Genomic DNA, 11934 nt, shown 5'->3' on the forward strand with positions numbered 1-11934 from the left:
ATTTCATAGTCTGTCTGTTCACTCACCGTTTTCTCTTTTTGTCTTTGCAGCGTCTGCGAGTCAGAAGCGCCAGAAAGAATCACAGACAGGTGGAGCCGCAAAGAAACACAAGCCAAACCGCAAGAGCCTCGGTGTGCCTCCCAAAAAGAATAGGAAAACAGGTAAGGAGATCTGCACTTAGCATCTACACACGGCTTGCCTTCTTATTTCCAATGCTGCCAGTGTTTTTATCAGCTGTAGAAGTTCTGTTTCAGACTCTCTCATTTCCTGACAGCATATAACAGATTTGAGGCAGGAAAGGAAATGAGATTTTGTCCAAACATTGTCATTTTCTGTTGTCTGTTTTCCTCACATCGCTATCTTTGCTCCTCCAGCCAACAGCAGTGACAGTGAGGACCAGTCTGTTGTTGAGGGCACTGCCAAATCAACTGCCTCTAAGAACAACACATCAGACGTGAAGGCTGCCGCTTCACCCAAGTGTCACGGACGATCTCCGCCCTCGAGCCATAAGTACCACAAGCAGGGTGACGCTGACCATGTCCATCACCGAGACAACCATGGGCGATCGCAGCGTGTCTACAAGTGGAGCTTCCAGATGTGTAAGTGTCACAAAATACCAGAATAACAATATTATCCACATTTAAAGAGTCGAAATCAGGATATTTTTTTCAGTCTAATAAAGTAGTAACTAATTTTAAAGTTAAGCTTTATGCATGGTTATCTCAACATTGCCCTGTTGACTGTAAAATCCTAAACAAGCATTATTCTGGTTCTGCTCAGCTGACCTGGAGAAGATGAGCAGTCTCGAGAGGATTTCATTTCTTCAGGAGAAACTGCAGGACATCAGGAACCACTACCTCTCCCTCAAGTCTGAGGTGGCCTCTATCGATAGGCGACGAAAACGCATGAAGAAGAAGGAACGGGAAAGTGAGTGTACACTTTGTTTCCCCCTTATTATCCCCCGTACTTCCTAAAATCATAGTAACTGAGAGCTAAATCCAAAGTGATTTACTGAATTTGTTTGTACCATTAAAAGCTATTAAATAAATGTACTATAGCAGCGTTTTCAGAGATAGTATTCATGCATTTAGGAATAGTGGCACATATGTGATTATGCTAATTTAACTGAAGCTATGTATGTGTTTCATCCAACATGATTGATGCAATGTTTTATAATCTGCTTTATGTTGTTATTTTTATGATACTTCCCAAACACTTGCCCACCCCAGCACTTTAAAATGTATTGTCTCCACTCTGGTTGTCTGTTATTATAAATATTTATAGATATTTCACTGCTTTTAATTATTTATCTTGTTTCAATTTGCACAATAATCACACTTTAGTTTTTTAAACATTGTTCCCATAATGCGTTCTAAATACTATAATAGGGCATTTATATCCCACAAACTTACTCATTGAAACTACAGCAAACTGACTCCAGTTCACCTAAAGTCAGTTGGTAGATAATATTTGCCTGAATTTGTTACTTTTCTATGTTCATTCTCTCAGGAACTCTGATCAATTGAACAGTCACAGCTAAAAGTTTCTGAGTGCAAATATTAAGCAACAACTCATCTGTTTGTAAGAACTTTAGTATTTATGATGATACAACCTTTATTAATTTAGTGATCCATAAAAATCTACTTATGAATCACGGGTGTTATAACAAGGCTAAGATTAAAGTAAAGAAGACCTGCAGCTTGAGGTGTCTGTTATATGTTGTCTCTGCCTACGTCCCTCAGAACTGACCGTAAAGAATGTCCCTGTTTCTGTTTCAGGTACAGTGGCTGCTTCCTCTTCGTCCTCCTCCTCCTCCTCACCGTCCTCCAGCTCGCTGACTGCGGCGGTCATGCTGACACTGGCTGACCCTCCGGTGTCGTCCTCCTCCTCTCAGAACTCTGGGGTATCAGTGGAGTGCAGGTGACAGGACGAACCAGTAACAAACCACCGCACCAAGCACTTAACCAGCACCCTGGGGTCACCGCCCCCATTCCCTTCCAACAGGACAGACAACTAAACCCACATACTGTAACTACTGGGGCACAAAATCCAGACCAGAGACAAAAAAAACAAGAAACAAGCACTATTTTCTATTGACAACTGTTTCCTTGGCAAGCTAACGGCACTTAAGTGCACTTTTATGAAGATTGTTTATGGGGATGAAATTTATCAACAACAAAAAAAATAATATTTGTCTTTTGCGCTCTCTTTAATTGAACATTTCTAAGAATTGTTTTTGCAAGCAATAATTTTTTTTCCATTTGAAAAAGTTGTATTGGTAAGGGATGACTTCCAGTGACGACCCCTTGTGCTCTGTCCTCATGGCTCAGCATGGCACTGCCTGTTTGCCGTGTTTTTATTATTCTGGGGAATTCAGAGGAACACTGCCACATTGGCATATTGGGCGTTTTGAAATGAAACTTTGCCAGTTTCTCTGTCCACTCCCATTGCAAGACCTTCAAACCTCAAGCGGTTGACGGAGGTCTTCTCATGTACAGGCGTGTGGTCCCGTAAGTGTTCCCACTGAGTCCCAGGTGGTGATAGAGAGAGTTTCAGACCATCACAGGTCCAATGACCGCCTCAGTCGATGAATATGATGAATAAGGAATGATACTGTAGTGCCTTTTTGTTATTTTCTGCGGGGCACTTTGAGAAAGGACAGCACTTTTTCCCCCCGATCCTCTTAACAAATCAGAGGGTCAAACTGGAATAATGTGTCTCTTATGAAAGACTGAAGATTTCTGCATGAGCGAGCCGGCAGTGAAGGGCTGAGTCTGATAACAATGGTTTTTATCAGTGATGGTCATATTGATGAATTGTAAAAGCAGAGCTCCTGCTATGGATCACCTGAAATTTGCAGCTTGGGTACAACAAGTTTGACAGTAAAAATGTGCAATGATGGAGTTGGTGAATGCAGTGGTCACATTACTTCACTTCATCTGCCTTTTAAAAGCCCATAGCTTTATTTTTATTATGTTTGCATCACCCCCGATCCCATCTTCTGAAGATGTGATTGTGCACATCGGTGGAAGGCAGGGGAGTTATTTACAGCATCAACTCAGCTCTGACACATGAATGAGGCCAAGTTCCACATTACCAGTGTTGTCACGCCACATGAAGTTATTTAATCAAGTCTCATTTTGCTTCATAAAATAAAGCAACAGCATCTCATTCTCATTTTACCCATGATCAGTAAGGACACGCCAGCTTCCTCTCATACTCGTCCCTACCAAAAACGTTAGGCTCTGTTTCCTGTGCTACGACCAGATCAAAAGGTAAAGATATTGTAAATGTGCATTTATATCATAAAGTGACATATGTGTATACATTTCTGAAGACATCTCCAGTGTTTCCTTTGTATAGACTCCCTACTGTACGATAACCTGAAGTTGCGTTTTGTTTGGCACTTGTATGTAATTGTATGCTTTTGTTATACATTTGTATATTGAGAAGTGTTTTGAGTCAAGCTATTTAATATCTTGCACTGTTAATAACATGTACTTTTCTGTACAGACAGTTTTACGGTTTTAACTGTAGTTTGAGTGTAAATACTGAGGGTTACAGCATGTTTGTTCTCCTCCTTTGTCCTCCTTTTCTCTAGGAACCAATTTATTTGAGTTTATGTTCTGTTCTGCCTCTTTCATAAGTCGTCTTAGTTTTTCCTTATTTCTTTTTTATTTCATGTTTTTGCTTCAGTTCATATTCCTGTTTTTGTTTTTCAAGAGCTTGTTGCTTGTAAGAGAAGACATGGTTTTCGAATGCGGCTGAACTATTTTCCAACCTGTACATGGCCTGAAGCTAAAGCTGTATGAAGCTGTATATGGAGAAAAAAAAAAGGTCAGGATCATAGATAAAGAGAAAGTAATGGAGCTTATTGAAAAATGCTCAATAGTATTTATTAGGCTCATCTGATGATGGTCATTGTGTAATTTATTGTAAAAATGTAAGCAAAGCAGAAGCCTCTGTTTGAAATAAATGCCATAGTTTGTGAAGTACCCGGTGTGTCTGCTGCCGTCACTGGGGTAAGTTTACATTTGCTTTTACTTAACTTTTTTCTTCTGAGTATATTTTATAGATATTTCTATTTTACTTGAATATTCCATATTCTAAACTTATACTATACTTATCAATTTCAAAGTGTTGTTTAATGCTGGCGATTTGTTAAATTTGAACTTTTTACATGGGGAAAATATTGTACTTTCGAATCCACTACATTTATTTGACAAATGTGTTTTTAGTAAAGTGATGGGAAACAGTAATTTTCTACATATAAAACATCTGAGAAGCTCAAGGTATGATGCATTTTATAAATATGAACGCCCAGTAAACTTCAGTTGACTCCACCTTGATTAAACATGACGTTGAAGGGATAGTTCACCCAAAAATGAAAATTCACTCATTATCTACTCACCACTATGCCAATGGGTGGGTGAAGGGTTTGAGTCCACATAACCCTTTTAGAGTTCCAGCCAAATCCAATACTAATGAAGTAAATGGTGACCGATTCTTCAAACGAAAAAAAAACCCAAAGGAAAACAAAACATAAAACGCCTCCATACTGCTCATGTGATGTCATGCAAGTGTCAGAAAGCCCAAACATTCAAATTCGACTCGAGTGTCATTTACACCAAGTTATTAGCCTAAATGTCTGTTGTGATCCACACACGGCTCCAGAGGAGGATATCAGATATGCATTATGGGAATGCAGTCTCATAAATGGAGCATTTTACACTTAGAACATTTTCATTCTACTCAAAGCATGGCCTGAGGCAAAACTGCTCTACATGGATACTTCCCCTCGCCCTCTTGGGTAATTTGGTCAAATAAACAAACTTAATTTGGAATATGCACCAGTGTAAGCACAATATTATTAACTTGTGGTGTTAGAAGCTGAATTCTGATTCACAGATCTTCAAGAGAGGACCACATGATCAGCGGTGTCCAGACTTGGGGCTTTTGGGGCCCCTGAGACAGACTGGTCCCAAATCCAGGCTTGAAATAAAGTATAAAAAAATATTTTATTCAAAAAAACAATTCCCCTGGTATTGAGGTACCATCCCTCTGAATAGCTCCAATAGATTGTTTATTCAATCAGACATATTCAGGGCCATGTTTCTTACAGAAACGTTAAACATGACAACACGAAACGTAGATAAATTGTTTCTGATATTTGCGTATTTATTTCTGCATTTGTTTATTTATTTAGATATTATCGAGGCAATAATCTTTTCTTTAATTTAGTTCTGACAGCTTCGATCCTCTCCTGAGAACTTTTAAATACTTACTCAGTATCCACACATGGATTTTAACTTCGGCGTTACGTCTTACGTCACTGCTTACGTACTTCCTCAGCAGTCCGTTAGCTGCTAGCTGCTGACTAGCCTGCGCTGCTCCACTGCTGTGACCGGAGTCCATGAGCTGCGGTCCTCAGACACGATGAGCGGCCAGACGAGCACGATCATCGCGGGGATGTGCGGAGCCCTGTTCATCGCCTACTGTGTTTATTTCGACAGGAAGCGACGGAGCGATCCGCTCTTCAAGCAGAAGCTGCGGGAACGTAAGTGTCAGAGGTGGAGGGGAGAGCGGCGTTAGCTTAGCACAGCACCGGTTAGCATGTTAGCTTCCTGCGCCATGTGACAAACACGCCACAGCTAGATTATTTATTGAAAAACTATGCTGTCTACGTTTTATTTGTTGTAGTCGAAGCTCGGGGAGAATTCACTCGAACTCGAAATTGTCCCTGTGACATAACTGAGGCTGTAACATGCTTTAGCCATTAGCTTAGCTTTACACCATGTGTGTCGTGCAGTTCCGCAGCAAACCGTGTAAAACCACCTTTTTTCTCACAGGTAGACGGAAGCAGAATGTCTCTGGAGCAGCGTCTGGACTGTCGAAGGTAAAACACGTCAATCATTCATTTAATCTCGTGGTCAGTTTCTGATTGTTGCCTTAACGAGCAGTTCTAACCTCGTGTGTGTGTGTTGACTTTGAAGCTTCCTGACCTGAAGGACGCAGAGGCTGTTCAGAAGTTCTTCCTGGAGGAGATCCAGGTCGGAGAGGAGCTGCTGTCACAAGGTCACACACATGAACCCAGACATTTTCATTTTGACCTCATTGATACTGATCATTGATTCTTTGCTCCTGTGTTTCACCTGATACTCATCTCTATTTGAACAGTTGTGTTACTAAACCTGTATTAAAGTGATGGTTGCTGGGATTGTTGTATGGTCTGTTGCAGTGGGATTCAAACTTTTGCAGAATTAACATGTTGTGGAAATAAATGATTCTCCTTTGTGCCAGGGTCTCCTTGCAACCCTTTAACCCTCCTGGAGGGTGCCCTGACCCCAGTTTAAAAACCAATGGCCGTTACTAGTGTGGCAATTGGTTACTTTAGTGCCGACTCTCCAAACTGAACTTTTGCATATGGTTAATGTTGCTGTTTTACTTGTGGGACTTTTCAGCTGAAATATGCTCATATTTGATCTAGCTCTGCTTAATGCTACACTATCAGAAATAACTTCTTCACCACTTTATGACTCGACTTTCCAGTGGCAGTACAACGCTACTGCTGTTTTGGTTTCTGGGAAAACAAAATTGCAGTTGTATTTGAAAACGTATATATTTCAAATCCGTGGTATCAGATTGGTACATAGATAAGTGCACTCACAGATGCCTGGCCTATATGATTCTGGTGTCAGAACATGGAACTAACCTGCAGCTCTTCATCATCTCCAGCCCCCATGTCTGTTATTTAAAGATTGTTTTCCAAACCTGTGTCTAATCCAGGTGAATTTGAGAGAGGTGTGGACCATCTGACCAATGCGATCGCAGTATGTGGTCAGCCTCAGCAACTGCTCCAGGTACTTCAGCAGACGTTGCCTCCCCCGGTCTTCCAAATGCTGCTCACCAAACTGCCCAGCATCAGCCAGGTGAGGATATGTCCTATTTTTGAAAATGTGCAGCATCCTTAATAAACCCCCCAGTTGTCATGTTGTGGTTCCTGGGACAAGAAAGGATGCCAGATCAATCTTAGAATTATCCAAAGCTGAGAGCTGTGTGTCAGTAGCTCTTGGCTATTTCACCTCTAAGACAGAAATAACATTACAAATCACATCTAGTTGTTACACTCTGACATCTGAGAGTTAAACAAAGTTACATATGTCACACAAGCTGCTTTCAGATATGAACTGAACAGGCACCTCAGTAAAATGTCTGGAAAATTCAGCCAGTGAGTGGGCGTGTTGATGATTTTTCTAAAATGCTAAAATTCCTCAGGGTTCATGTCTGAAAACTACTTCATACACTCGTTTATCTCTTCTCTTAATGTCACCCTTCATTTTTTTTGCCACCACCTCTAAAAGTGAACTTCTCTTCTGTCTTTCAGCGAATCATCAGCTCCCAGCCTTTAACAGAAGATGACGTTGAGTGAATGTATAAAAGTACTGTTATTATGCTGTAAAGGAATATCAGTGTGACTGTGGATGTGTGCGAGTTTTGTGAGTGAGCATGATTATCACACAGTTTGATCTTTGGACCCCAGATGACGATTAACGCCCCTCTGTCATAGCACTGCAAGGTTAGAGAACTATGTCACGGTTATGTTTCCTGGAAATGTTAATCACATTCCATCTTTCTGAACTTGTTCCCTCCATGTTTTATAACCTCATCTTGATTCTATTTATTTTCCTAAAACTTGTTTGAATGGGTGGTTGCTGATATGTTGCGTACAAAGTAAGAAAATAAACGATTGTTGTGCAGTTGATAGAGTGAATTCTGTTGATCTAAACTTCAGTCTGTTGATTTCCTGTTCCAACAAAATCTACTGAATAGGACTTTTACTATAAGATAGCATAGACATCATGTGACTGAAATCACATGATTTCATGGGGGGGGATGTCACAGAAAGAGGCGGGGTAAATGTCAATCAGAAGGCCTCCCCTTGGATTTAAATGACAAGGTCAATGGCATTCAGGCAAGATTAATGTTAAGGATATACATTTGTTACAAATAAGAAAATGTTTGTAGTTATCAAATTATGTTTGTGATGTATTCAAGCAACGGAATATGTGATTGAGAATGAATGTTTTTTAAGTTGTCCCACTTTATCAAACATGATTGATATTGTGGGACAGGATGCTTTGAGTAATCTGGGACAGTTAAAGTTCTCTAAATGTGGGAAATATGCCCTAAAGACTTCTGAAGTAGAACAGAAAAGATAAAGCTAGAGATGCAGCATGTGATCTGCAGTTGTCAGACAGGAGTTAATGGTAAATACAGTCTGGCCCTGGTCTGTTTAAACTTATAACTAGCACATCATCGGTAGCTCTCCAGGACAGAGATGATCCTAAAAACACAGAGGAGTCTGTCCTGTACTCTGCAGCCATTGGTCTCACCTGCAAAGACTGTTTGTTCCCTGAGGCGCCCTGATAGAATGGTGAATTAATGAATAAACAATCTGTTGCTGTTGACTGAATTTTGATTGATCTTTTTTTTTTTTATGTGACACACCTTTAATATGTTTTAATGTTATAGTTTATTTAAATTGGGGTTCTTAATTAAAAAACTGGACTTTAACAGTTCAATATGAATTGATGACATATTTTGGATAATTTACCTTTTCTTATTCGGCTTTCTATCATTTTTACATACAAATGTGTAATATTGAGCTTGGAATGCATAAAGCACGGTGATTATTTTTTAAACAGCCTAATACAAGTGTCCAAGATGATCAATTCTTGTGGAATTTTCTTTTTTGGCACAAAGAACACTAAAAGCTGTGTCACTTGTCCTGAGTGTGATATCTCCTTTCTTTCCGCTTGTGTGCTTAGAAAACATCTTAAGGATTTCAGAAAGGTATATGTTGATCTAATCATTAGATCATATTAACTTATTCTGATGTTTTATACATTAGATTCTAATGTATAAAACATTTAAGAATAAGTCAATATTGCATTAAATGTCCCAGATAACCCGACTTAACCCTTTATGTAAAATACATATCCGTACTAAACAGAACAGTTGTTTGTGGAATACTGTCTGTAGGTTTTAATGTCAGTTAAATGTTATTTTTATATGCACGTCTTTCATATCTGGACATCTTTGTGTTTAAAATCCAACAATAAAACATGAAAACACTGTGGCTCTGAGTTCCAAGTTGTTGCCAGCAGATGGCAGTAGCAATGCATAGGAAAAAGTGGAACCTTTACAGTTTAGAAATATGGAGTCTTGGCAGATGGAGACATTTTTGCTAAATGGAAAGTGTCGAATGTTTAATTCTAAGATAAAAACACTGCTCAGGACTTTTTAGAAATTGATGCCACAGGAAAAAATGCAGAAAGATGTTTAACAACGTGGAGGAAGGCAATTTGAGCAAATCTCAGACCTACTAGAACTGTGTTAATGAGTCCTTGACACGGGTTAATAAAACACAGACAGTGCCAGAACAAAGCTGACTCGCCATCCTGAGAGTGGCTGTTTCCAACCAGCTTGTAGAAACACACGTCTTTATTGTGAATGGTTTTATTGTGTTTGCTGCAGAGTGAAAGTGGAGCAGCTAGTAGGGGAAGGGAGTAGGTCTGCTTGAAAGTGTGTCTCTTGGAAGACAAATAGAGCCGTAATTATTTTTATTCCAAGTCTGCAGCTGTTTTTCTAAGGGCTCTAGCCAGAGCAGCCCGGGCCTCGAGGTTGCCAGGAAAAGAGAGCGAGGGGGGAAAATAGTTTTTCTACATTAGGAATGAAAAATGAAAATTGAACGGCAGCCCAGAAATGTCGAGTGGAGACTAAATGGTAGACACTGTTCCATTTTCCATGAACTCATGTGCTCACTCTGCAGCCTGTGCTTCAGCACTCCTGTTCTTTTTGCCACTCGGTGGAAAGGGAGAAGCTGTCAAGAGGTCGGTCTGGCCCAGAGAGTGTGTGTGTGCGTGTGTGTGTGTGCAGAAGAAGTGGCTCATTGTTAAATCTGTCCTTTGGGGGGAGGCAGAGGAGAAAAATAACAGACTGTGTTGGAGGACAGGCTGTGGTCTGCTGCTGGCACGGGGGGTAGGAACAGGTTCAGACCCCTCCACACAGTGAACCGCCGGCCTGCTTCTCCTGTAAATAAACATGCTGCTGCCGGGTCGTGCAACCACGCTGTCCCCTGCAGACTGAGGAGAGGCTAGGGGTCACTGAAGGATACCCGATCAGCGCAGCCCGCTCTGAAGCACGCCATCATAAAATAAACCGAGTGAAACAGACTTTGACACGAGGCCTTGACCTGCTGGATTTCAGCATGACACAGCAGATCTGTAGTTTGTATCGGGGACAAAGCCTACTCTGTGTCCTCGTCCTCGGTGGAATATTGATGTGGTCAATTTTATATTCGTCCTATTTCTTTTGACTTTAGGTTGTTCTTGTAATTGCATCCCTGCTCCATTTCAGTCTGCATGAATGGATTATGAGTCAGCTCCTCATATCTGATGAAGCAGAGGGGAGGTAAAAGCAACTCTCTGCTCTCCTGCAGTAGGGGGCACTGTTGCTCCAGGCAGACTTCGGTCAAGTGAATGGAGAGAGCAGTGAGCATAACAGCTCCAGTTGACAGCAATAACAATGGCTGAGCCTGCAGCACAGAGACCATGTGCTCTGGAGGAGTGATTTTCAGTTTGTAATCCTTTTTTTGTTTTAATGTGCTCGTGATGACAGATGCAGCCTGTTCATTCATTACAGGTGAAGGAAATAACCTGTTAGTGAAGACAACATTGAAATCCCTAAGTGAAAATGCAGAGTGGCTCTAACCAGCTCAGACCAGAGCGGCCTGGCTGCATTTGTGATTCTGATTGTTTGTAAAAATGGATTGGAGATATTATCATCAGTTGAGCCTCACGACTCGTTACGCAAACAACACAGCAGCAATTATCTGTACTTTGTTGTTCCATTTAGTGGCATTGAATGTCTGTGTGTATACCGTAAACACACACACACACACACACACAGATTAGATATGTGAACGGTGGAGATGTCTGGTTATGTATGAGCAGCTGTGTTTGGGAGTTTAAAGGCGGCCAGAAATAACTCGGTTGTATGCGGTTGCTATGGCAGCTTCACGTAGCTCTGCAAAGCAGCAGCCTCTCTGTGTTCAAGATCCTCCGAGCATTACCTCTGAGCAGCAAAACTCGCAGGGCCGTGTGCCGCCCCGTAGTTTTACCGATCCCTGACTGTCAGGTGGTGGAGGAATACTTCCTCCCTATGCCTCAAGATGATGCTCAGATAGTCCGGCTATCTGCTGCTGATGCTGTCAGAGTCTGTGTGTTGTCACAGAGAGGCCAGAAACATGAGACGTTGTCCAAGGAGGCCTGTGCCAGCAGCTTTAATAAAGACTGCACTGCCACTTGTGTGCACAGCAGCAACACAGTGTATATTAATTACCCGGCAGCCTTCTCTGTGTCATTCACCAGTGAGGGGAGAGGAGGAGGAGGAGAGGAACAATTTTTCCGAGGCACGTCCTAAAAATAAAGCAGCACTGTACGTGCTCGGAGTATTAACTTCCACACAGATGACCCATTTTTCCATCTCAAAGGGTCTGAGGATGGATGGAAAAAAAAAGAAAAGAGAGAGAAGGGGAGGGGGGGGGGTGAAGCGGGCGAGGAGCCAATCACGTGAATCTAAAGCAGGCTACACATCCTGGTGGATTTCTCCTCCTCTGCGGGGCAATGCCTTCACTGTCATCTGTTTTTCCATTTCCCTGCCGCTCTCCTCGTCGGTAATTGAACTTGTGCTTCTGCCCTTCCTCCATGCAGGATTCCTCCTCCTTCCCCGCCATGTGTCGCCTGGCCTGTTGCTAGGCTACACAGCCCTGTTGTTTACATTCCCTGTGTGTGTGTGTGTGTGTGTGTGTGTGTGTGTGAGAGAGCACCCAACCCTGACGGCCTCTCTCTAATGTCATCCTGCACCCCCTCA

General features: G+C 41.6%; 2 protein-coding genes and 1 non-coding gene across 13 annotated transcripts in view; all 3 read left to right on the plus strand.

Annotated features, from left to right (window-relative positions):
• Positions 1-3995, plus strand: part of arid4b (AT-rich interaction domain 4B) — a 49957-nt gene extending 45962 nt beyond the window's left edge. For all 11 annotated transcript variants that reach the window (XM_069539277.1, XM_069539270.1, XM_069539272.1 and 8 more), the window contains 4 exons: positions 51-161; positions 375-599; positions 781-927; positions 1779-3995. In XM_069539277.1, coding sequence (XP_069395378.1) covers positions 51-161; positions 375-599; positions 781-927; positions 1779-1924 — 629 coding nt within the window. In that variant the 3' untranslated portion in view covers positions 1925-3995. The remainder of the gene's footprint in view (positions 1-50; positions 162-374; positions 600-780; positions 928-1778) is intronic.
• Positions 3996-5088: 1093 nt separating this feature from the next.
• Positions 5089-8473, plus strand: tomm20a (translocase of outer mitochondrial membrane 20). Its single transcript, XM_020097589.2, has 5 exons — positions 5089-5557; positions 5850-5896; positions 5994-6075; positions 6787-6929; positions 7385-8473. The coding sequence occupies exons 1-5, from the start codon at positions 5437-5439 to the stop codon at positions 7427-7429; spliced, it is 438 nt and encodes a 145-aa protein (XP_019953148.1). The 5' UTR covers positions 5089-5436; the 3' UTR covers positions 7430-8473.
• LOC138413719 (small nucleolar RNA SNORA14) lies at positions 6960-7095 on the plus strand. The gene has a single exon (XR_011246145.1). It is a non-coding gene; the product is annotated as a small nucleolar RNA SNORA14 (small nucleolar RNA).
• Positions 8474-11934: the final 3461 nt, after the last annotated feature.

Source organism: Paralichthys olivaceus, chromosome 14 (assembly GCF_024713975.1).
Source record: "Paralichthys olivaceus isolate ysfri-2021 chromosome 14, ASM2471397v2, whole genome shotgun sequence".
NCBI lineage: Eukaryota > Metazoa > Chordata > Actinopteri > Pleuronectiformes > Paralichthyidae > Paralichthys > Paralichthys olivaceus.